The 25,441-nt window shown below is 41.6% G+C and overlaps 1 protein-coding gene across 4 annotated transcripts in view; it reads left to right on the forward strand.

The window, feature by feature from the left end:
- Positions 1–1,128: 1,128 nt before the first annotated feature.
- The window catches only part of GLI3 (GLI family zinc finger 3), a 203,898-nt gene continuing 179,585 nt past the window's right edge, over positions 1,129–25,441 (forward strand). For 2 of the 4 annotated variants that reach the window (XM_079301522.1, XM_079301524.1), the window contains exons 1-2: positions 1,129–1,503; positions 16,244–16,406. In XM_079301522.1, coding sequence (XP_079157648.1) covers positions 16,283–16,406 — 124 coding nt within the window. In that variant the 5' untranslated portion in view covers positions 1,129–1,503; positions 16,244–16,282. Of the gene's footprint in view, positions 1,504–1,931; positions 2,077–16,243; positions 16,407–25,441 lie in introns of those variants that run through there. The other 2 variants (XM_079301521.1, XM_079301523.1) reach the window with 1 other exon arrangement.

Below are 25,441 nucleotides of genomic sequence, written 5' to 3' on the forward strand. Positions count from 1 at the left end.
AATTAACATTTTCAATGGTGAGACTAAGGGAAGCTTAATGAAATGCACAGCACCAAAAGCCAGTCTTTCACTTCCACCACCAAACATACCTTTTTTTTCCAAAACCCATAATTTTTTGCAGACTTCCCAAACACAGCCTGAGCTCGAGTACCTTACTGAATTGTATATATCAGTAATAAATCTATACTTGTCTGTGTTGCGAGCCAGCTTATGAAAAAAGGTGCATATGGAGTATTCTGACACTGTGATGGCAACTTTAAAAAAAAAAAAAAAATACATACTTTTCCTGAGAGCCAGTCCCACCTTGTGACTTGATGGGAAATGGTTGTGGTAATGTTCATTTATGTTTCTCACACTTTTTTAGTATCAGCGAAGCAATCTGCGGAACTAGAAAAAGACAAGGTGTCTTGTCAGGACACATCACTTCCCGAAGGATGGAGATACTGTAACTAGTGGCATCCTAGTTCCTGCTGTTTCTGAACCGCAGCATGCTGCGGTGGGAAACCTGCTCACAAGGAGCCCGGGAGAAGAAGGCAGATGAGGGCCGAAGAGGGAGGCAGCCGAGAGCCCTGTTTTGTAGGGTGAAGGCCAGAGGAGCCTGGCAGGGTGCTGAGGAGGCTGGCAGGTGAGCTGGGAAAGGAGGAGCAGGCGCAGGCAATCACCGCCACCCTTCCCCTCACCCAAGCACTTGCATTTTTCCCCCCAAAAAGCTATTTTTCGGGGCCACATGGCTTAGGTGAAACTTTCCTTGAAGTCCTCCAGTCAAGTCAGCCTGCGGCGCCAGAGCAAACGCGAGCCCAGAGCCGCAGCACGCAGAGCAAACCCACCCGGGGGGCACGTTTCCCCCAAAAGCCCCGAGTTCCTGGCAGGCGGGAGAAAGGGGTGTCTGAGGTGCGCGGGAAAGGGGCTGCAGGCGCGGGAGGATGGAGCGGGAGAGGAGGGAGCGGGAGGAAGCCGAGCCGGGCGGAGGGGCCGCTCCGGGGGGGCCCGCGGTCGCCCCGCGCTGCCGCCCGGCTGTGGGCGGGCTGTCGCCGCCCTCGGGCCGCCGCCGGGGCGGGCCGGCCCGGGCCGGGGGATGGCGGGGGAGGAGGAGGAGGAGGAAGGGGGGAGCGGGGGTGTCATGCCGAGAGCTCGCGTCGCAGCCCGGCAGGCCGCGGCCCGACCCGCACCCCGGGGCGCAGCCCTCCGCCGCTCCCCCAGGCCAGCGGCCCCGGGCGGCAGCCAGCCCAGCCGCGTCCCGAGCGGGCGGAGGGAAGGGGGGACCCAGAGCCGAGCTCTCTCCGCCGCGCAGAGGAAGGGGAGGGAAGGGGGAAAGTTTAGCGGAGGGTGTTTGAGTCGGGAGTTATCCCTAAAGAGCCTTTCCCCTGATCTGATCCAGAGGGCAGCGCTGGGAGGAGGGGGCGGCGACGACGAGCAGCCCTGCAACATCTGTAAAACTTGAAGGAGGCGGCGGAGAGGAGCGCGCGAGACGGAGAAAAGCGAGAGGGACAACTTTTCCGACACGTGAGTACCTCGGCGCGATGTGTTTGCTCCCCTCCTTCGGTGCCTGCGCCCAGCCAAAACAATGCGGAGCGGCGGCGGGGCTGGAGGGGACGGGCGGCACGGCACGGGACGGAGGAGTCCCCCCTTCCCTTCCGAATCTGTTTGGGACCAGGCGGTGGATTTGGGGATACTTTTTTTTTTTCTTTCGTTCCCTCTCTTCTTTTTCTTCTATTTCTCCTCCCCCCCGCTCTTTTTGTTGAACCAAATCAGAAATGTCAGTCAGTGCGAGTGAGTCAGAAGGGATCAGATTACAAGATCACTGAAACTGATGTCGGACCCGCGCACACACACCCCCACACGGAGGCAGAGGCGCGGGCTGCTCCCCGCGGGAGGCGGGCAGGGATAAAACAACCACCAACAACACCCGCCGGCCCTCCTGTGCCGCCCCCGTCCCCCCGTGTCCCGTCCGTGCCCTGCCCGCGGGATGCCCGGCGGGGGCCGGCCCCGCTAGCGCGCCGGGGAGCGGCGGGGGACGAGCCGGGGCCCCGGCCCTCGCCCATGGGCAGCGCGGGGGCTCGGCGGCAGCGGCGGCAGGTACGTACCCACTTGGGCGAGAAGTTCTTTGTTCCCCCGGCTCTGCTCCGGGCCGCTTCTCTCGTTTCCCGGCGCTCCGGCCCCGCTCCCGGCCCCCTTCCCGCTTTCCTAAGTTGGAGGCGGGGGGCAGGGGGGTGTCTAACCCCAAAATGGCTGTCACGGAGCGCGGGAGCGGGTCGGGCCAGGCGGGGCAGCCCCCCAGCCCCGCTCCGGGCCGCGCTCGTCCCGCGGCAGAGCTGCCGATGTGCGGGCGACAGCCGCTGTTTTATTCGCACCCCGCTCTTTCTGCTCGCCCCTTCTCCCTGACCGACCGCCGAGGGTTTTCACGCCCGTGCGGCGGGAGGCCGGCTCAAACTTGGCAGGGGGAAAGGCGAGAGGAGCGGGAGAGCCCGCTGTCACATCTGGCGGGGCGGAGGGCGCCCGGGGGCCCTGGCTCCCTGCGAGGAAGGGCACGGTCGGTGCCGGTCGGAGGGGAGCGGGGCAGCGCTCGGCCCGCTCCGCGCCGCGGATCGGGCGGGACGGGCCCGGCCGGGCGGGCGGGACGAGCGGGGCCGCTGCCCCTCGGCAGCTGCTGGGAGCCGCACCGCGGCCCGGCCGTGCACCGCCCGGCTCCCGAGGGTGGCAGCAGCGCCGGTCCGCCCGGTTCCGACTGTCCCGTGGAGCCGGTGGGCGCGGGCGCCGTTCCCGCGCCTTCGGACGGGCCCGCGGCTCGCAGCTGCCAGCGCCCGCTCGCAGCCCGCACCACGTGAAGAGAGAAGGTACAAGGAAACACACGCCCCCCGCTCCCCACATCGCACTCCCCAGTTTGGTTTTTAACCCTCTGGTGCGGAGTTTTTATCCGCTCCTGCGGGTACGGTATCCGTGGCCTTCTGCCAGTTTGTATGTAGATATATTTATGTAAAACATTTTCTCCCAGCTCCTTGCCAGCTGTTCCACATTTTCCAGCTGCCACTTCAGTTTGAAATGATGGACTGTACGGATCTCAAAGAGCCTTTTAGTCGGAGGTACGGATAGCTGTCTGTTTGATACAGAGTGTCACGTTTTAGAGGCTACTTCACTAAAGGAGCATTAAGTAGCAACCCACTGCAAAATGCTCCTCTTCGTCGCGCCCCTGCTACTTCCCGCTTCATTTCCAAGGCTCAATAAACATGATTTTTTAAGCTTCAGCGTGCAGACTTTGTTTCTTTTGTGTGCGTGCTACAGAAAAACTTGGAAGCGAAATTTTCCAGAGGCCTTGAGATATGTGGCTGATTAAACCAACAAACATTTTTAGGAGGGCACGGCTGCCTCTCTGTCTCTCTGGGCTGTAGGTATCTATTTTGAAATCGTTTAAGTTACTGGAATAGTGAGAAATCTCTGTGTATCTCAGTCTTCCAAAATTGTTTTTGGTGTTGTGTTCAACGAGATTATGAATTGAAATGTGCCAGAACTGGCCTTAAGTAGTTTGAATATTTGTGCAATTGCATTGTAATTTGCAAAGGTGCCTCACTGATTGATTCCTATAATTATTTCATTTAGGTCCTTTATTAAAAATTGATAATGATCTGACAGTTTCTTAATTATATATGTCATGATTATTTTGAAGGAAGACGAATGCAGTGTTTTAAAAGTAAAGTAACCTTAAAATGTAAAAATTGCCATGTGCACACCACTGTATTTCAGTTGTGGAAATATATATTAAAAGTAATGGTGAATGAGTTTAGCAATGTAAACTGTAGGCAGCCTCTTGAGAGTTTGTTTATATAATGAAGGTTTGGGTATAACTAGCTAGTATGTAAATACTTTCAGTTTTGTGTATAGCCCAATTCTAAAAGCATAAATAATAGTAACTATGAGAGAAGGCTATTTTAAGGACAGGGGATTATTTCTTTAAAAGCAGGATTATGTGATTTTGAATGAGTAGGAAGAATGAGTAAGAAAAGGACTCTCTCAGTGTATGTGTATTCTTTTAAGCAGCAGTGGAAGCAAAACTATGGCTTAAGGTGCCCAAATGAACGCATTCTTGCATTCTGATAACAGCATATGGTTTTCAGCAGGACATGCTTTTTCCCAAAGCTTTTCTGTAGAAGTACTGCAAAACAAAGACACCACCTGCATTTTCCTGTATAAGTGGAGTAACATTTTTGGCTTGAGAAGGTGTGCAGTGGCCAAGAAAGTGCTTTACTGCTATACGTAATCATCAGTTGAAAGATTGTTCATTTTTAAACACAAAACCAGTTTGTAGCTAAGAAAATATCAGTGGTTACAAATTATTTTTTTTTTCCCCTGAATAGTGTTGGAAAAACCAAAATACTCAAGTTTGGAGACATCATTATAATTTGTTTATCTTGCAGATTACTTGAATTTTTAACAAGATAAATGTATGCACTGATATTGACCCATGAAAGTTTCAGTTACACTTCCTGCCTCGTTTTGGGGAAAACTATTGAATTGCCTGCACTCCTGTAGTGTATTTGATTTTTTTTTTCTGCTTATTGGAAGAAAGAATGGCATATTTTTATGTTGCAGAGTGTTAGTGAAAAGTTAGTTGTCTTTGCCTGATAAATTAGGAATTTGAAGGCTATTAAGGCAGGGATTATTTCGAGTTATGGAAGGAGGCATTTTAATGATCAGCTTGCATGTGTTCAACTATATGGAGAGAGAAATGTACAAAGAAAAAAAAGCAGACTTGAAGGAAAAGTGAATCAACGAGTCATGAAATCCTCAGGAAAACCTTAGTAATGGAATGTTAATGCTTTTAGACTATAGTAGATTACCTTAAAAGTCAGGCTTTTCTTCTTTATGCAATTGTTGTAAATCCCTAGCTAAAGAATACTTTGAAGAAAGCTTTAGTTTTTCTGGCACTCATATTCTGTAGTAATTCTGGTTGTTTTGGAAGATTCAAGATATTTTCTGCCAACTTGCAGTTAGGCAATTAAAATGCTAAAATGGCTACAGAGGTGGCTTTTTATTCAACAAAAGGTTCAGCTGTAATAATGATTTCAAGTTGTCTTTTAACCACAGGTTTTATAGACATCCTCCCTTTAGACTTTGTCATTTTTATAAGGGAATTGATTTGTTATACTTTAAAATCAAATAAAATGAGGCAGAATAAACAAAAATAGGGCATGGGTGCTGCTGCAAACTTTTCAAGTTCTTTCAGTGCATTTTTCATCTTTACTTTTATTTGATAGGTCTGTGAAATAGAGCTGTAGACTGGCAGACTTTAAATGAAATTTCACACTTTGATGATTTTTTTTAAACTTTGATATATTGACAGCAAAAGGAGCTGCAAAGCTTTTATATAACTTGAGCAGTAACGCCAAGCAGCAGTCAAACGTCTCTATGCATTTGTGTTTAACTGCAGAAGAAAAACATGTCCATGGGCAGTAGAGGGTTCTTATCAACTCCCTAATCCCAGATCCCAGCAAACCTTGAGGGCATGCCTCAGATCTTGCTGAAATCATTGTAGACTCTCACAGTTTGCAGATTAAATATGCTATGTGTTCCTGGCTCCAACAACAGTTTTATGAGCTCACTAAGCTTCCTGTTTTAAGATCATTTTCTGAAGTTTTTAGGAGCTGCTAAGGGCGATGCTGTCTATGGCAAGTGGTACTTGTTAATTTAGGGACACTTTAGGTATTTCATTCTGTCTGTAAAAAGAGCCAAAATTGCTATTTTCAAATTAGAAGTCGAGTTGCACCAAAAAAAGGGAGCTCCTTTAGAGAGGGATTCTGTTGTTTTAATGTGTTTGTCAGTACACAGGGTGACAAATTTTATACGAGGCTTGATTTGTTTTATGGGGCTTGACTTTGACCAGGCTTTTTAAAACAAGACTTTTTCAGTTGTAATTCTTAGCACAATGAAGCTTTTACTACATAATTTCTGAGCCTCTTTTAACCAATTGTGTTTGTAGCAGCTCATTAAACATACCTTTGAAGTTCTTGTTCTCCTTTTCCTCCAAGAAGGGAAAATATATTCTGCTTAGAATGAATTTCAGTGAATCAGGTGGTTAACCCTGAGATTTGTTGACCCTTCTGAACGTATGGCATTGCCCCTCACATTCAGAGTCTGGTCTTTTCTGGTGCTAAATAGTTAACTCTTATATTTTATTCACTGTAATCATGTTTATGTATTCGGTGTAATAGTTTTAATTAAAAAGGAAAAAATACTTATTGTCCAACAACATGTGTCATATTATTCCCGAGAGAACTTGAGCCAATTTTGTGCTTAAAGGTTATTCAGTGAATGAAATTTTGAAAGCCCATTTGTCAAGGTACTGCATGGTTTCTGTTAGTTTTCAACCCCCAAATTCATTGTCCGCATGGCCCGGTCATTAGTCAGCAGTGTATTAGTGCTGCCTTCAGGCAATGCTGCCCAGCACTTCTTCGCACCATTACAGCTCTAAAAGTGTTCTCTGCCGACTGCTGGAATTACTGCTCTGATTTCCGCTTGGCTGGTTTTGAGGTAAGTCCCCTCCCTACCTTCCAGCTCAGCCTAATCCCTGCTTTCTTTCAAGGCTGCTTTCTGTAGAGGTTTAGGAGAAAACTTTCTTAAAGATTGTGCTGGCATCATACTGTGGTTTTGTTGTGGTGTACTCTGCACATGTAAATTGTACCTGCCTTACCTTGAAAGTGTATTAAATTGGCTGCTGATCTGAGGAGTTGGTTTCTTTCTATTTAAGAACAAAATAAGAAATGAGACAATACACTGATGTTAAAAACCCCTGCAAGGTTATTTAGATTACAACAAGGGACAAAGTAATCGGAGTAGAATGTGTTTGTCTCTAAATAGTTGCTGGGTGTCAGAACTGATAATATCAGAATACACTACAAGGAGATCTGATTGAATAATTTTATTAGCTGAAGTTGACACTCAAATGTCAAGTTATTTTTTACACTGATTATCAAGATGATTGGGCCTTTTAAAATTTTTATTCTTTCTTTATTTTTATTGGTGCTCAAAATGTTGCTGTATTTTTTTGGTATCTGATATTCAGGCTAATGTACCCAACAGACCTTTTGGTGGTTTAGAGCTGAACCTCCCACAGTAGTGTTTGCTGCTTTTGTATGAGACTCTGTTTTCTCTGCACACAAATCTGTTAACATCAAGAAAATCAACTGCATGTAAAGAATACATCATCCAGCTGCCCAGAGAATGAAGCCTTCATTAGATAAGATGTATGAATACCTGAAACTGAAGAGTCAGAAACACAGATCAAGTTAGTGTCAGTTCAGTACGCTGGTCTGAACCGTATACATTAAAATGAACTCCTAGCACTACCGATGCTTAACTATCAGGTTGTAGTTTGGTGGGGTTCTGCTTGGCTCTTCAATTCACTATGGATGTTTTTTTCTAGGAAAATAGTACAGCTGTGCAATTCTGTGATTACACTATTCTAACAAGGATAGTGGATTGTGAAGAGGATAGTGCATTTGTAATGCACAGTTCGGAGTTGTGCTGTTGTGCTTTGTCAAGTTACAAAAACACGAAGGAATCATGATGCAGCTTTCCTGCTGTTATGAGACAGGTGTAAAACCTAAAGTAAATGTAAAAGTTGAAGATAGAGTTTTATAAAGTGCCTTTCACACTTGAAGTTCTTCCTGGGTATATGGAGATTTTCTAGCTCTTTTACGTGTTAAAACATCTGTGTTGGGTTAGAACATGAAATTCTGGATGAAGGGATCCCTTAACCTGAGAGTATGCTGAGGAGATAAAGTGATCAAAACATGGCACTTTCAAAAACATTCTACTTGATTCCTTTGATCTTGTTTTAAAATGCTAATTGTAAAATATGGAATACAGTCTTTTCTTCCTTCATTTGCATATCATAAGTTGGGAACAGAAGGCACATCTTTGCAATAGATGTACATTAAATACATTCTTCCTTGAGCTCAGTTCCTGTATAGATTGACATTGATATATAGATCTAGTTTTGTTTCTAAGGAATCTTTCATCTATTGGGATTGATGAGATAAAACAAAATGTGTGAAGAAAGTGGTCATTTCACTGGAATGTTGAGCTCCAGTACTTGAAATTAGAGTATTTCTGCATTTTTCTGCTGAAGTTGTGGTGACTTCTTACTTGACTAAGTAAGTGGTGCAAAGCACATCCATTACAGATGTTTGTAATTTGCTTTGCCAAGACAAGAAGGCAAAGAAAAAATCCAGCCTGTATTGTCACCATAAGTATCTCACAAACAGCATCAGCAGAGGAAGTCATAGAGTGTGTTATCCACACAGCAAGCCTTGCTCTTGTTCCCCTCACTTTTCTCTCAGAATATTCCTGGCCTTCCAGACCTTGAACAAATGAATGAACCAAAATCCAGGTTTCATAAAACAAATGTGTTGCCAAAGGAAGTCTCTGCACTGTTACTTCAGTTTGTTTTGGATTTAGTTTAGCTGCTGAATTCCTGAAAAAAGACAGAGGCAAAAGCAGAGCATAGACTTGGTAGGGAAGTTTGAAGTGTCGCCCCTCATTGTAACCTATTCCTACAAACATTACAGCCCACAGGAGATTTTTTTTTCCTACTCCCCCGTGCTAATTCTTTTACAGCTAATCTTACTTTGACATAATTATTAGAGTTTTTCCTGCTGCAGAATTTGAAGCACAAGAACAAGTAGGATTGCAAAATAAGCAGTAACAGCTTATTCTAAATTTCTGAGCAATATTAGGCAGTTTAATTGGAAGGAGTTCTGATTTCTTCAGGGTAAGTGCATTACTAGTTTCAGACACACCCCTCTCCCCAAATATATTAAAGTATTTGGAGACTTGAAAGACATGTAGCACTTTCTATTTTTAAGAAATAAACTTCATTATTGCTGTTGTATTTAGATAGTTTGTCAGAGAGTCAAAAAAGGAATAAGGAAACCCAAGACCATGTGATTAATAGCAAATAATTAAATGCAGAGTTAATGATCTGATTTGTTTTGTTTTTGTTGTGGGGTTGTTTGTTTTTCTTAAAGTTCAGTTCTTTATTGTAAGGACTCTCAGACAGAGAATTGATTATGAAATTTTACCTCAGAGGATGTATCATATCTGAATTGTAAAACCACTAAGTCTGGGCTCTGTCTTCCTCAGCTTTGTGTTGCATGTTCCCAAACAGCAGCATCTTGAGGAATGGACTGGAGATGGACAGTTTGACCTGAATCCTTCAGTGTTGTTATCCATTAAGTTCTGTTTACTGAGTATGAAAATGAATCATCTCCTTCCTGGCAGAGATCTGTTTTATTTAGATACAGAGCTTAATCTCTTGAAGTAATAGTAAAAACATTTAATTGGTGTTATACTATCAGCTTTTTAAATCCAAAAACAAAAGCAGATATAATCTACTTGCTAGATTGTGTGGTTGATGTGTATTTAATGCAACTGAGGTGCTGCATCGGTAGAAAGTGCCACTTATTGATACTATTCTATGTGTATGTTTAAAATATTTCCAGAACTTTTAGGTTAAACTCTCAGCTGAGTTTATCTGTAGCAGAAATAAGCAAATATATAATTCCCCTGGAGTCAAGCAAATATTACAATCAATCAGTAGTTCAGTGTATGCCACGGAATATTTTCTCACTTAGGATCTTAATCATGAGGATGCTAATAGCACTGTTTTGCCTTGCTGATTGCCTTTGTGTTTGTGATCCTCTGTTATTGTTGCCACAAGCTATTTAACCTATCAGGAACAGATCAGACCATCATTAACCAGGCTTTAGGTCTAGTTGTTTTTCATTCTTTATGGGGGCAAAGAAATCAAAGGAAAGTAACAAGGAAAAGACAGCAGATAGTAATGAGTTTGGAAAGATTGTATTAATACACGTTGTGTCTCTTAACTTGGGATATTTTTCAATTTCAAGCTACAAATCCACCTATCTGATTCGGTCAAGTTTTCTCTCTCTCTTTCTCTCTCTCTTTCTCTCTCTCTCTCTCTCTCTCTTTCTCTCTCTCTCTCTCTCTCTCTTTCTCTCTCTCTTTCTCTCTCTCTTTCTCTTTCTTTCTCTCTCTCTTTCTCTCTCTCTTTCTCTCTCTCTTTCTCTCTCTCTTTCTCTCTCTCTTTCTCTTTCTTTCTCTCTCTCTTTCTCTCTCTCTTTCTCTCTCTCTCTCTCTCTCTCTCTCTTTCTCTCTTTCTCTCTCTCTTTCTCTCTCTCTTTCTCTCTCTCTTTCTCTCTCTCTTTCTCTCTCTCTTTCTCTCTCTCTTTCTCTCTCTCTTTCTCTCTCTCTTTCTCTCTCTCTTTCTCTCTCTCTTTCTCTCTCTCTTTCTCTCTCTCTTTCTCTCTCTCTCTCTCTCTCTCTCTCTCTCTCTTTCTTTTTCTCTCTCTTTCTCTTTTTCTTTCTCTTTCTTTCTCTTTCTTTATCTTTCTTTCTCTCTCTCTCTTTCTTTCAGTCTTTCTTTCAGTCTTTCTTTCTGTCTTTCTCTTTCTCCCTCTCTCTTCCCCCCCCCCCCCCCCCCCCCCCCCCCCGGCAGTTTTAAACATATGCAGATAGCAACTAGTGCATCATGCATGTAATTGAAATAGGGATAGGAATTTTGAAATCTAAGATACCTTGCCCCTCACCCCCAACTTATTGCTTATTGTGGTTTTATATAAAGTGGATATAAGACTCTTTGTACTGTTTGTACTGGTCTTAGTCTTACTGTGAGTTGTTGTCTCAACAGGGAGGAACCCAAATAAAGTTTATGCTGGAGTAGTTAATGAGGGTTGCAGAATTCTGGTTTATCTTACTAAGAGTTGGGAAGGGATAAAACTATTCTAAAAATATACAGGTTAGTTCCTATAGCTGTTACAAAAATGGTGAGATATACCAAGAGGTTAATGTTACGTTTGGGAGATATTTCTTAAAATGTCTGAGTACTCGAACGTTTTTCATCAGGTTCTGTCAGGGGTAACTTTGTCAGTGCAGCTTTGCCAGCAGGTTTGATTGAAAGCAGTGCTGAAATCTAGGTGGGTTTTGGAAGTTAAATGTACCTGAATCAAGCCTGTATAAATTAGTGTGAAGTAGCTTCCGTGTAATAGCTTGTCTCATATAAATTTTGCATTTGAACGTAGTTGAGCAAGATGCATTTTTTTTTTTTATCCTTAAATAATCCCAAGGAACAGTGTAACCCATGTTGATAACATTGATAAAGGGTCCTTTATGGTTGAGAGAGACTGTAATTTCCTGATTGTTCTTCATGCCTCCCCTTGTGTTTTTCACTTTCATACAGTTGTGCTGTTCAAGATGCATTGTATCCCCAAAGACTGCTTCCAGTAGTGTGGATCAAAGTAGTACCTATGAACACCCTAACTACCCAGAGTCATTTCTGAAAAATTAAACATGCTATGTTTGCTTGCACGCTGATTGGGGCACTCTGGTTGCTGATAGCAATCAGTATGAACTTCCCTACTGCTGATGTAATGATGATGAATGCTGTGACACTGCTATTTCAGACAGCTCTTCTCAGCGGATGCAAACCACTTGTTAATGAATTGAATACAACTATAGCAGCATCAAGTAAAGCAGGGAAAGGTTTTACTTGTTTTTGTTTGTTTTTTTTTTTGATTCAACATGTTAAAAGATATTCCTAAAAAAAAAAAAAAAACCCAACAAAAAAACCCCAAAAAACGAAACAAACCAAACAAAGGCAGAAGGTTTAAATTCACAGGAAATGTAAACCAGCCTTAATGTGCAAATAGAGAATTTTAAATCCTTCCACTTCAACACTTTGACCAAAGTGAGCAGTCTTGTTGAAGTCAGTGAGCCTACTCCTATCAATAAATATTTGCATGATCTGGTCTTTAAAGGTAATGTGTGCAATATAAATAAAATTATTTCAAAAGTAGTTCAGAGAGAAGTGATACAGAGTGAAGATTTACTGGAAAAATAAAATGTGTGTTCAGAAAGAATCAAGTTTCTTGTTCTTCCAAGCACAGGGCTGCTCCACTGGTCTTGGCTAGTTTGTACTTGTGAGTAAATGAACAAAAAGATATGCTTTTTTTCCTCCCCAGTATATTAATATGATAATTTTTACTACTGTAAGGCACAGTTTTATAACCAGCATGCATAAGACTAGAAATTACATAACACTAAGTTACTTGAAAGAATTTTTTTGTTTGCAATGATTTTCCAACATATTGTGATTTGTTGACACTCCTTTTAAAAGACATAGTTTTCCTCATTTAACTAGCTCACTCCAGTAGCTTGTTTCTCCAATATAATATACAATTGGAGAAGGTTTACATTTATATCTTGAAAAGAAGAGACACACCTGCAGGCAGGTTACTGTTTTGAAAGGGATTATGTTTAAAATGGGGATCTGGAATTAATTGAGCAGTGGGTTCAGGCTTCAGGGAAATTACAAAAGGTTCAAGCATGGTTGAATGGGAAAAAGCCATGAATGTTTGCTTTCAGGAAGGAATGTTTATCCCTCTATTTACCTATGGAAGTTCAGGATTTTGCCTATATACTGTTAGAGCCTTTTCTTGCCATTCATATTCACATGGAGATGCTGGATAGCCAATGAAACTAGCTTTCAGGTTTTTTGAAAGTGGAACTCCTTGCTGCAAATATATACAGATTATCTCAGGCCTGGAGGCAGGAAAAGCAAAGTCACTGACCCACATGCTGGAGAAAGACACATGCACCCTAATATAAGCCACTTTATATTTTAGTCTGGGGATGATGTTGGGCTGGCTGATTTTTAGAATGCTTTTTGATAGGCATTAACAACCAGTGGAAAGAAATCTTTACAAAACCTTGGACTTTATTATTTTTTGCAGCTCCCATATTGCAGTACAATTTCTGAGAGAAAAAAACAATCAGCCAAATTTAAGGAGAATGATTCTAGAAGACGTGTGTTCAACTTAGTCTTAATGTAGCCTTCAAGAAAAAAAAAAAAAAATTTTTGGGGCACCATATTGATCTCCTGATGACTGCTTCCTTGAGGGGCATGCTTGGCAAAACATAGCAAAGCACACCCCTCTAATTATTAGTCCTGCCATCTCCTGTGGCCTTCCTTTCCTTCCCAACCATGCTTACTACTGTTGATGCACCACAGGGGCTTGCTGGATCTGCAGGAATTCTTGCAGGTGTCCGTGCCAGGTGTGTGTGGGTTGGAGCAGAGGAAGGAAGGCACAGGAGGAAAAGCCTGCAGTGCTGGGGCCATTGGCTCATGGTGAAGGGTGTGAGTAAGAAAGTTTTCTCTAGTGTTGCTCCCTCTTCCATGCTGGCATGAATAAAAGCAGCCTTCTGGATGTATACTATGTAGGCATGAACCAGAGCAGGTACCAAGAGCAGATGTTTATATTAGATCTCGGCCAGTTCTGCAATTTTCTGTCCAAAAATTTAAGTGCTGTTTTAGGCCTCTCTTCTATGCTTTGGTCCACACCAGGTAGCATACAACAGAAAAGTGATAGAGAGTGATGAAGAATATGGAATTATGTCTGCTATTCTTCCAGTAAAGAAATGACCCCAGAGCACCAGAAAAATCTCATTGGAAGGTTGTTGGGGAAAGAAATAAAGTAGCCAAGAGAATGGATGATGTCAGTTTGATCAGCCACATGTTGCTCTTGAATTGCCGATGACCCAAAAATACTTTTTATGAGATTAAGGCATTAATTCCTTAAAGTACCTCTATCACCTTCCTTTCCTGGGAAGAGTAGGAACAGTTTGCCTGTCATGAAGGAGACGGGAAGGAGGTGGAGATAAGTGAAGGCTCCTTGCATGTACCTGCATAGACACCTGTGTGGCAGGAGGCAGTGGAACCACTTTAGATTCCTGTTAACATTTTCGTGACCTCTTCCCAAATGTTTCATGCCATTCACTGGCTGTGGGGAGGCAGAGTATATGGATTCTTCCTTTCTGGTTGAATATGGAGTATAATTGCTTATTTTCATGACTTTAGGTCAAAATCAACGTGTTTGTGAATCAAGGACCAAACAAAAAGGGGGATGAGTTCTGCAGCTTCGTCTTACAAGTTTTCAAAGTCATAAATATAAATGATGATGCCACCTCAATAGAAGTCTTGGCCCTTAAAAGGCAATGGAAGAAAAATAACCACAACTAAAGATGTATAGCTTTTTAGTTCCTTTAGAGGCAGATAGGAAATTATTAATTTGAGAGAATGTTAAATAACTCAAAGGTGGTTAGTCAGAGGATAGGAGGGTACATTGAAGGACTCACTCATGCAGTGGTTGGAGGCTGGGTTGAGGCAGGTTTTGGTGTTTATGTGGCCAGGACTGTATAGAGAAAACAAACACATTCCTCACAGTGTGGGGTGAACAGCTTGGCAGTAGTGCCAGCCTTCCCCCTCTCTACTAGTGCAATAGACTGTAAAGCAAGATATTCAAGTTCACTGACTAAACTGGGGATACCCTTGCACAAGGTGTGCAAAGGGAAAGAGAGGGAAGGCATATGAGAAATTTGGAAAGATGCTGTTTATAAAGCTTATGTGAGATCTCTCCTCAAGATTTGTGCATTGCTGGGCTGTTGCAAGTAGAGTATTCTTATATCTCCTACTCTGTTGGAAGACACCTGACATTCCCCTTAGTGTTCTGGTAGGAAGTTGTTTCACAGATCACAATAATATTTATAGCACTTGCACAGATAGATCTTGAGAGTAGCCTTAGAAGTTGTCTTCTGTGGCAGGCAGAGCTTTGTTATTCCTGTTTTTAGCAAGCAAGAAACTCAAGGGAAGAAAAATGCCTTGCCAAAACTTGGACAGTAGGTCAGTGGCAGAGAGTCTCTGATATCTAGCCCAGTTCCTTGACTGTGCTGCCTAGCTAAATAATGATTCATTTAGTGATTGGGCACTACTTTGATCCCTACTGTATGACAATGAGGCTTTGGAGTGTTTTATTGTACTATTAAGAAGAACTCCTACTAGGAAGGTGGGAAGGGGAAGGTTTACTAGACAGCTGTGTTTGTGATGAATTGATTTTGTAGCCTTTTTTTGGTTTGTTTGGTGTTGTTTCTTCTTTTCTTTTCTTTTCTTTTTCTTTTTTTTTTTTTTTGACTGTCAGAATTTGGGAAACCAGTTGTTAATATAATTACACTTTATTATACTTTGTGGCTTTTTGAAGGCTTTTTAAAATTTTATTTAAATGCTATCCCAGAAGAGTATGACTTCTTTCCATTTTAGACCCATTTGACTACCAGACAGTGTTGCTCAGAGAACAAAATTTTTTTTTTTTTTTTTTGTTTTTTTTTTTTTGTTTTTGTTGCTGTTGTTGTTGCATAGATTCATGTTCAAACTACAAAAGTATCAGGTATTTGGTTCTAAGCATGATATGTGTGGAATATTGATGATTTGTGTAAAGCTTACTTGGACAGACAAAGTTAAGCTGCAGAGTAGCGCTTAACATTTATGTCCCTCATAGCCTAAGATCCCTAATCTTGGGACCTGGTGTGCCTGCACTGCTGCAGCAATACACTTTTGGAAGTTTTTGGGCTTCTTGTGTTTCTATCAGGAATGTAAAATATCTGAGAATAGTGGGAATTTTTTTGTGGGGTATAAAATGAATGTATTGTTGGAGATGACACTGAGAACATCCAGGAAATACAAAATAACCAGATACGCACCTCTACAGAGCCTTCTATTTCCAGAGTTTTCATGCAAAGGAAAGTGATCTCATTATCTGCCACCAGCAATAATGTTTGTCTTTCCCTGTGGTTTTCGGGGTGTTTCGCCAATATAATTTTGTTTGAGTTAGATTTCTGAACAAACAAAGTGAGAGATGTTTACATGAGTAACAAGGTGTAGAGATAGACAGGATAATTCCTGCTGCAGTGTATTCCAACACCATGAATGTTGAAATTTAAATATTTGGCTTCTAGAGTCAACACGAAGGTCTGTCTTGATTTTTTTCTTTTTTTTTTGTCTTGCTCCAAAGTGCTCTAGGCATAAGAGAAAAATACCGGCCTTTTTTCCCTCCAATCCATTAAAACCCCACAGAATTGAAAAAAGTTGATCTACCTATCAAACAGCATAATGGTTTGTGATGCTGATTCTCTTGAAAGGCAAACATGCCTAGTTTTCATGTTAGTATTTCTTTAAATTCCTCAGGAATTCATGCATGCAAACATGATTTGATGAGCTTACAGAACTGTGAACTGCTAATTCAGTTATGCTCCAGGCTCTTCTTCAGGTGAGAGGGGTGAAAAGATTTGGGCTAAGCTTTCAAACAGTCTTTAAAGTTTATGACTCTCTTGTTTCATTCAGGTATTAGTGCAAGGAGAGCTGAAGTAATGAGAAGTCATCATGGAGGCGCAGTCCCATAGCTCTACCACGACTGAGAAGAAAAAAGTGGAGAATTCCATTGTGAAATGCTCCAGTCGAACAGATGTCAGTGAAAAAGCTGTTGCCTCCAGCACAACTTCCAATGGTGAGTAACAGCAGGGATTTACTAGCAGCCAAACCTACAGTAATTTTATGTTCACTGCATTCCTTGTGAATTGAGCATTTGCACCTGGATCAGTGTTTGTTCTACAGAAAGGCTAAAGAAAACGAATGGAGGAGGGGTGGTGGTGGAAAGTGGTAGGATACAATAAGGTCTGTTTTGGCATCAGGCAGAGCCTTTTTCTTCCAGATGTTCTAATTTGAGATGTAAACGTGCTAAGTTATTTATTATAGGAAGTTCCTGGTTTTGGAGTTTTGGAAATTGTTTTGATTAGCCTGGCAGGGCCTGCAAGCGCTTTGCATTTGGCCATTGAGATCTCTTACACTAGTTAGTAATTAGCTATTACTATAGAGACAGAAGTAGGTCTGTCAAAATTAATGGCAAAAGGATTTTTTTCTTTTCTTTTACAAAAAAATTTACTTCTCACAAAGGGCTGTTCCACCTCCCCAAAATTCCTTAATGCCCAGAACAAAGCATCAAGCTAAGTATGTATCCTCTAGTGGATTAATTTCAAAGTTGTGGATGTACAGCTTGTAGATTTGCAAAACTGGAGTTGTTTGCTTAATTCTCCCCAGAGATTATTTCTCAGTTGACAGTTTTACATATTCACTGCCTCTCAGAAAAGTGTGACCTAATCCCAGCCCTAGACCTTTTCATTGTTTGGTGTAAGAGGGCTGAGCATATTGATTCCTACTAGTGCAAAACTCCTGTTGCATTAGGAAATAAAATGGCTTGAAATGGTGTTGGCAGAGTTTAGACCTATAGATTTTGGATAGTTGCTGATTAACTGCTGGTTTTTTACAAATCAGTCTAGTAGTGGCTGAAAGCAGAAAAAGCCGTTCTGTATATTTTGTGGTCCTGGTGTGTTTCTGGCAAATCACTTTCTGTTCACACTTTCTGCTTCCATCATACTCACTTATCTGGGCTTGTGGTCCAGGTCACGTTCTCACTTTGATATCCTGAATAAAGGTTCCTGCTTTCTCAAAGAAACAGTTTAGGTCCCACTAGACTGCAGGAGAAAATACACGAGTCCTATAGACATACTAGAGGAGAATCTCCATGGGTCAGTAAAAATTAGATGGCACATGGCCCAGTATCCTTCTGTATGACTGGACTTCAGATTCAAAGCAAACTCAACACCTGCTGACCTACTAGATGGAATTGATCCCCTTGAGAGTATAAAAACCCTTGAGCCACTATGGAAAATGTTGCATCACTTTTCTAAGGCATTTGAAATTAGATCCTCAGCTGGTGTAAGTCAGCACAGATCCGTTGCTGTCAATAGAATTACAGTGGTTCACATTAGCTGAAGAGGTCCCCATTGTATTTTTTCTTTTAATCGATAATAGGATTTTCCACGTTGGCCCAACTTTTCAAACAGATGCACAGTTAAACACATATGCATATTCTTTGATGTGTCAGGGGTTTGTACTTAAACATTCATCTCTTGACTGTTTGGGCTAGCTTAAATGTTATTGGTAAACATTCAGATTTAGAGGGCTAAAATGAAAGCCTTGAAGATGTTTTTGCCTAATTCTGACACTGATCTATCATGTGGTCAAATAATTTTCTTTCTTCAATGGTAATATTAGTTCTTAACTACAATATGGGGAGTGTAACTCCATGGCAGGGTCCTCAAACTCCCAAGATCTGGAAAGACTTAAAGTCTAGTGAACGACTACAAAGTTGTGTCACTGGAATTATCTCCTACTAATGGAAGGAGATGCTAATGTAGTACATGTCCTGGGGCCCAAGGCTTCCTTTTCTTAAGACAATGACAGTTAACTTTGTTTTTAGTGGGTAAATGTAGGCCTTGTTAGTCTTTGTATTTAAGGAAGTTACTAGGATCTCCAAGATTTGGGTTTCTAATCTACCTTCATGCATAACAGAGACACAACTGGCTTTCCAGAGATGCAGAACTGGGCTTCAAAGCATAAAAAATTTGATTCCTTCTTTGATATGAAAAATTTCCTCTTAGTCTAAGACTTTGTGGACAATACTAGCCAAAACAAATACTAGTACTAAAACTTTAGTAACTTAAATGTAATTTTACTCTTGCAGTGTTTTAAAAGTTTTGCTTCTTGGAGCTGTGATTGTCATAATGAATTTTGGTTACAGGGACAATTTGCACGAAAGCTGGAGCTTACATCGCATTTGCATCTTTTGTTCTTTAATGATGGAATGAGTATTACTACAGGAACATCATCAATTGCTATAAGACACCACTCCTACAAAACATGCAGTTTTTGTCGATTCAGTGCCTCTTTTTTTCTTTTTTTTTTTTTTTTTTTTTTTTTTTTTGTAAAGGGCTGTGGTAATGTTAAATGTTGTGTTTTGCATTTGAATGCTCTGTTAAACAAGGTAAGGTACCCTTAAAATAACAAAAGGACAGAATGATCCCTGCTATTCTTCTCAGAAGACTGATGTCATTGCAGAGCAACATCTGCCTATGCCATATCAATGTCACCTCATAATAATGTCTAGTATCAGTGCTTCTGTCCTTCTGGACAACTCACGAATTAACAAAGTTTTCAGGGTAGAGTTTTTCTGATGCCTGTCTGAGGTGTGTGATGTACAGACTAGTGTTTTCTCAGTAGCTCTGCTGTCTTCTGAAAGAGTCAGAACTTGGATCATAAACAGATGGAAAGCTGCTAGTTATAGCTTTTATGCACAGCACACAGTCATGAAGAAACAAAGAAAATGCCATTACTTCTACAGCTCCCAGAAATAAGTGGCACACCCAGGAGTAGGATCTATGTTAATATGGCTATTGAGTGTGGAAAACTTTTGCATCATATGTTGTGCAGACTGTGTATTGAGGAGTCTGGTGTAAATCTAGGTGCAAGGGGAAGAAAGTGGGAAAGGTGACCTGGAAGGGGAGCTCACATGTTAACCTGAGCAATGCAGTAGAAGTTCTGAGGCTCAGACTAAGGATACCCTTTGGAAGGTACCAGCTGCACTGTACTCTCAAGCACTGAGCAGACATGGGCCACAGATTACACTTCTTCTGAGATCCTGTCATCACTTATGCCATAAAGATTTCTGCTGCATTCACCTGACTCTGTATTGCTGAGAAGCCTGCAATGTGTTAGATGCAGACCTACCAGCATTTCCATTATAAACCTGTAAATTTCATGATTTATGACCAAGCTATTAAAATTTGCTCCAGGACTGAGCAAATTAAAACTTCTTTTAAAATACATATGATCAAAAAATTAAAAAAATTATCATAATTTGTAATAACTACAATGTAATAAGGAAATGCAATAAGAAAAATCTTTGGTGCACTTTAATTCCCAGTGGAACAACTCTTGCTTTGCTTTGAATTCATTTTTGCAAGCTTTTGGTTTTTTTTCTTGTGTTTCATTTTGTGTGTCTAAAACAAACTGCATGCAGTTTACTAGGATACATTCCTTTGCAAGTTGTTTCTTTTCATCCTCTGTTTGACTGCTATATTTACTGCTAGGCTAATATCCAGGGGGACAAAAACTGCTAAAGAAAACTGCTAATGGAGATGTTAATTCACAAAAGGTTATATGAATAAAAAAGTTTGTGCTAACTCATAAAGTAAGCTTAGTTTTGCTTATGGTGGGATTTGATAACCTCAGGCTGATCTACTTTGGCAAGGTAATAACAACAACAAAAAAAATCATGTTTATGTTGTGGCTGTGCCACTCATATTACAGTGGAGTAGAGGCCAGTGCCCTGGACCACATTGCTAACACAGGGCTGCGTTGTCCAGCCTTGTCTTCTCATGTGCACATTCATGCCACATTTCTGGAAACAAAACAGCCTGTTCCTTACCATGTCAGAGCATGGATTTAGCTAGTTCTGAAGGTTGCTCTGTGCACACACAGGTTTCTATCAAGTTGAGCAAAGAATGGCTTTCTTAGGGATGGTATCCATTGATAAACTCATTGACATTAGTTCTGTGCTCTCATTGGAAAGCCTTTGTCTGGTGTTGCAGGTTGCAAAACCAGACCTCTGGTGGATAATCCAGTACCTCCTGTAATTCCAGGGTTAGAAAGAAATCATCAGGTGGGTGCTGTGAATGTTGCAGGAGTCTGCCCAGTGCCTTGTCTTGCTGCATTGTGATGAGTGCCAGGTGGAGGCTGTTCTCCACTGCTGCTCCTCGGCCCCTGTGCCTCGCAGCCTGACTGTGAGCTGAGACCAGGTCCATGTGTGTGGCTGGAGCAGCCAGCTGCTTGCTGCCATGCCCTGCCTGTGCAGCTGTGCTGCCTGCACTGTGCAGTGCCCTCCTGCTGCCCCGGGAGCTGCCAGCCTTCCCCAGCCCTGCAGTAAAGCCATGAGCTCCAGCCAGGTGAGCTGAAGCAAATGCCTTGCTTTAGTCACGGGGCTACTTCTGGTTGCCCCAATAATGTGGGTACTTGCATGCTCACAATTAGGCAGTGGCTTTAGTGCTTTACCAGGCTGGCTGCTTTGTTGGTGAATTGGATTTATTGTTAGGGTGCTTCCTCAGAGGCATTGTTTAAAAAAACCCATACTAACTTAACACAGCCTTCAGATCAATGCCATTTGGTTTTTTTTACTTAATCTGTACCATAAAGATTTTTTTTTTTTTTTGCCTTAATTTCAAAATAGCAGAGAGAATTTCTGTAAGGAGTGAAGTGATGCTTGTACAATGTAAGACTGCACTTCACAACATTGCTTGGAGAACACTAGGAATTTGTGATGCTGTATTTATTTACTGTTTGGCTTGTGAATTTTGTTGGTGGCTTGAATGCTTTCCTCTTTCGAACATTTTGGCTCAAAACTGATGTTTTTAATATTGCATTAAAACAATGCAGTTATTGTATAGGAACTCTTTCAGTGTCTGACAGGCAAGCACTTATTTTCAGTTTGATATGTTTTGTCTAGTTTTTGACCCATGAGCTTGTTCCAGTGTAATCTGATATTTCTTATTAACCTATTACTCTGCCTTAAAAAAAAAGCTAATTATAAACGTATGTAGGTTGTGGACTTGACTACCTTTATCAGAATCAGATAGTTATTGAGAACATACTTTAAAGTGATAGAAAGCAGAAATTATTATCTTAATGATGATGTAACTTAAAACCAAGCTTGATAGATGAATAAACCAGAGGAAGTTCATGCGCTCACTTTGATTCTTTCAGAAGAGCAAGTTTCCTCTAGGTCTGTTTTTTTTTCCTTCTTCCTAGTACTTTCTAGCACTTCCAGCGTTGATTGAGGGAAGTATTCAGCAGTCTGCAACCCCATAAGAGTCACATTTCCTGTTTAAACTTTCAGTTGGTTGCTTGTCCTGCTGCATGCTTTCAAGCCTCACCATAAAATAGGTGCTAATCATAATACCCATTCTTGGCCCCCTCATTGGACTGATGTGCTCAGGGTCCTGTTGAGAAGTCAGGGTTCAAAAGAGGTTGTTAGGTATCAAGAAACATTGCCTGTACTATTTTAGTGACGTGCAAATTGAGCCCTGAATTGATTATACAAGACCTGATTCTACAAAGTGATCAGGAGATGCCATCCTCTTCCCCTGAAATCAAAGGGGGTGGAGGGGCCCTCTTCACTTCAAGGAGTCAAGGAGGAAACAACATCCTGTAGTTTTAAATGCTGGAAATTATAACTTCAGTATACATGTTTTTCTGACAAATTTCTTTTTCAGCAAGAAAAATAGTGCAAGTAATCCCTATCTACAAGTGGTATAGAGCAGCATGAAAGTTAAGGGTAGACATGTGGTAGCCCAGAAAAATAAGGGCAAAGATCTGAACTTGTAAGATTTTTTTGTAGCCTTCTGTTCTGATATTTGTGGCCAGGTTGTAAAAGGGTAAACTTAAAAGAAGGTACTTTTCTTAGGATAGAATAGGCTACCTTGGTGCTTGGAAGTATTGGAGGCTGTAATTAATGGGGACTGCATGTCTTGGTGTATTGTAATCTGATGTGAGTAGCTGATTAAATACATGTTCTTTTGGAGTAATGCACCCATGGTCCTTTATATTTAATAATAAAATTTCAGTCATCAAGTTATGGCTTATTGTAGGCTGTAATAACTCATTCTGCCTGCTACTATTTTCTAGTGTTGTTCCTCAGTGAGCCAGTCCTACACATACCCCACTCTAAACCCAGTGATCTGCAAGTGCAATACAGTATTGCTTCATTAATTCTGCTGAGATTTCCCTCTTTTTTTCCCCCCTTCTTTCCCCTCCCTGCAGTGGTTAATAGCATAAGGGATATTAAATGTCAATCCTCCTGTATCCCTTTGCAAGTTCCAGAAAGGGATGATTGAGTGGCTTATCCCTGCAATCACTGTAATCAGTAAGTAATGACTTAACATCCTGCTGGATAACACAAGCTGGAATCAGGAGAAAACATTAGTTAGCAGCAGAAGCTTGCCACCTGTTCAAGGTGCAGGCTAAATTTAGGAAATTTTACACTGGGCAGTTGTTTTCCTGAAAAAAAGACTCAACCTTAAAACTCCCAAGCAGTCATATTAAATTTGTACCTGGTTTTGACACAGGAGTGATAATAATAAAAGGGTTTAAACTGTATCCCTGTGGTATGGTGATGGTACCATGCTCTGTATCTTGTGCTTTACAGGAGTCTAGTGTCAGTCAGACCTCAAAAAATTCAGCCATTACTGCCCACAGTACTGGTGAGGAAGAAGCAACCAAGAGGTTTGAATTTTAGAATAAAAAGGGCTGCTGGCAGCTGAAACTTCAATGATATTGTTAGCCTTCCAAAAAAGGCTAACTCACTACCACTGACTGCTGGTCTCAGGGGAAGGTAGCCTAAGAGAGAACAGGCCTCCTGAGGACTTTGCACTGCTGTGCCAGCCCGTGCCACCGAAATGGGGAGGCTGTAGGGCAGCAGCACTGCTGCTCCAAGTGATGGCACCTTCCTCCCAGCTGCTGGAAATGGGTGTCAGCAAGTAAATGGGTGCCAGGTTGCTTGGGAGGATTGGAAGGGCACTTTAAAAATTAAGGCAGAAAACTTCTGGATCCTGGGTCCCAAAAAAGTGAAGGAGCTGTGCTGAGCAGATCATCTTCTTAAAGTAAATAAAAAAGAATTTTTAAAAATCTTTCTAATTGACTTAGAGCTAGGCAACCCTTCTGGCAGGCACAGTATTTGGCTTTATGATCTGAACTGTGTAAATTAAGGCAGTTGAAGTAATTAAATTACTTAACAGGTTTTCAAATGGCATTCATCTTTTCTCTTCTAGATGTTTTCTATTTCATATCTGTCTCCAGTTAAAAAGAAATAATCAGGAATCAGTGTTGCATTTGATTATATCCCTGCTTGTATGTTTCTATTTACTTTCCCCCCACATTTCTTTTTATTCTTTTGCAGAGGAATCAAAACTTCAGCTTCTGCTTACATAGAAATTATTACTAAATACATATGCCAATAAGTGGGAGAAGTGAGCTAAGAGCGATTATGTAAAGAAGGTTCCATATTTTAACTACATTTTCTGTATTCTTTCCAAGCCATATCTCATTATTTTGGGGTGAGAGTGGAAGGGGAGGGAGATGCATTCTTTTGACATCCCAACCAAAAGAGAACGAGAGGGATTTTTAGTGCTGTGTTATTATCTTATTTCCCATTAAAAGCGTTTGCCTTTGATGTATACTGCAAATGGTCACAATTTAATTTGCAGATTCTATTTTTGTTCATAAAGCTGGCAATTCAGAAGAAAGATTTGCTTGTAAATGTGATCTGGACCTACTGATAAATGCGTACTTCAAGTGTGCAGAGGCACTTTGAAAAATAGCAGTGTACAGGAAATACTGGGTTTTGTGCAGACCATTTTGAAATTTGGCTTTTGAGACATTGAGTGTCAGATTATCAAAAAGCAGGTCCTCATCTTGTGCCTGCAGTCAACTGGAGTCTTACTATAGAGCAGCACATTCTTTGCACATGCCAGCCACTTAAAATATGCTGTTTTCCATTATTTAGTATGACTTTTCATGCATGTTCCACATGCAGCCAAGTGGAAACTTAAGTCCCACAAATGCAATAGCTTGAAAATGCACACAGATGTACCAAACTAAGGGGATTTTTTTGTTTGGTTAAATAGAACAGGTTTGTACTGATGCAGTTTTTCCTAAGATGGGATGATAAATTGCTGAAACTGAAGTTAGGTTTGTAGACTGTGTGCTCTCTCTGTGCCCCTCTCCTGTGCTTGCTTTTCTCATCTTTTCCAGTGTAGGGGTTCATACATAACAACAGAGGGTTTTATGTGTGGAAAAGTTCCTTCTGGTCCTGACCAGCAGTGTTTTCCCCTCCTCCTGGTCTCTCACTTCACACTCCTTCTTTCTCTCCTTTTTCTGCTCTCTCCTTTTTCTTCTCTCTCTTTCTTTCTTTTCCTTGCCTCCCTCCCCCCGCTCTTTCCTTTAGTTTTCAGAAAGTTGAGTTCCATCCCAATTATTAAATCTTCGGAGACCATTCCCACATGGTTCTGTAAATGGTAGCTTCATCCTGAGTTCTTTCATCTCTTTTCCTGCTCTCCTGGCTTGACAGTTGAAAAGGTCTGACTGTGCCACACAATGGTTTGATTGGTTTCTCTAGGGGAGGCTTTACCCTGCCTCATCATTCGCCAGGCAGGTGGACCAGAAAGTCTCTTGATTCTTTTGTTGCCTCTCAAAGTCCGAGGTCTTTGACTGAATAAATCCTCCGTCATGGGATAATTTGCTAAAAGGAGACTGAAAGATGTGAGAGAAAAGCCTCACTACTTGGGTGCTGAATTAATGAAATAACTGGGCCTTGGAGTTTGCAATTGAAAAATCACCAGGAATGCAATGGGTGGAGACAGGCTGCAGAATGCAAGCCCGTTACTTGCCTGCAATAAACTGTGGGAGCTTTAAATGATATTGCTAAGGCGCGGGCTCGCCTGGCCGCCTCCGCTGATTTGCATTTGCGGCCCGTTCGTTTGGCGGGGAAGCCCGAGCAGAATAAAAGCCGTTTTGGTACAGCGCCTGGTTAGTCATTAGATTATTACGAGGGGCTGGAAAGAATTCCATATGACAGAACTAGGGTTGAGTTAA

The sequence above is a fragment of the Erithacus rubecula genome, assembly GCF_903797595.1.
Source record: "Erithacus rubecula genome assembly, chromosome: 3".
Lineage (NCBI taxonomy): Eukaryota > Metazoa > Chordata > Aves > Passeriformes > Muscicapidae > Erithacus > Erithacus rubecula.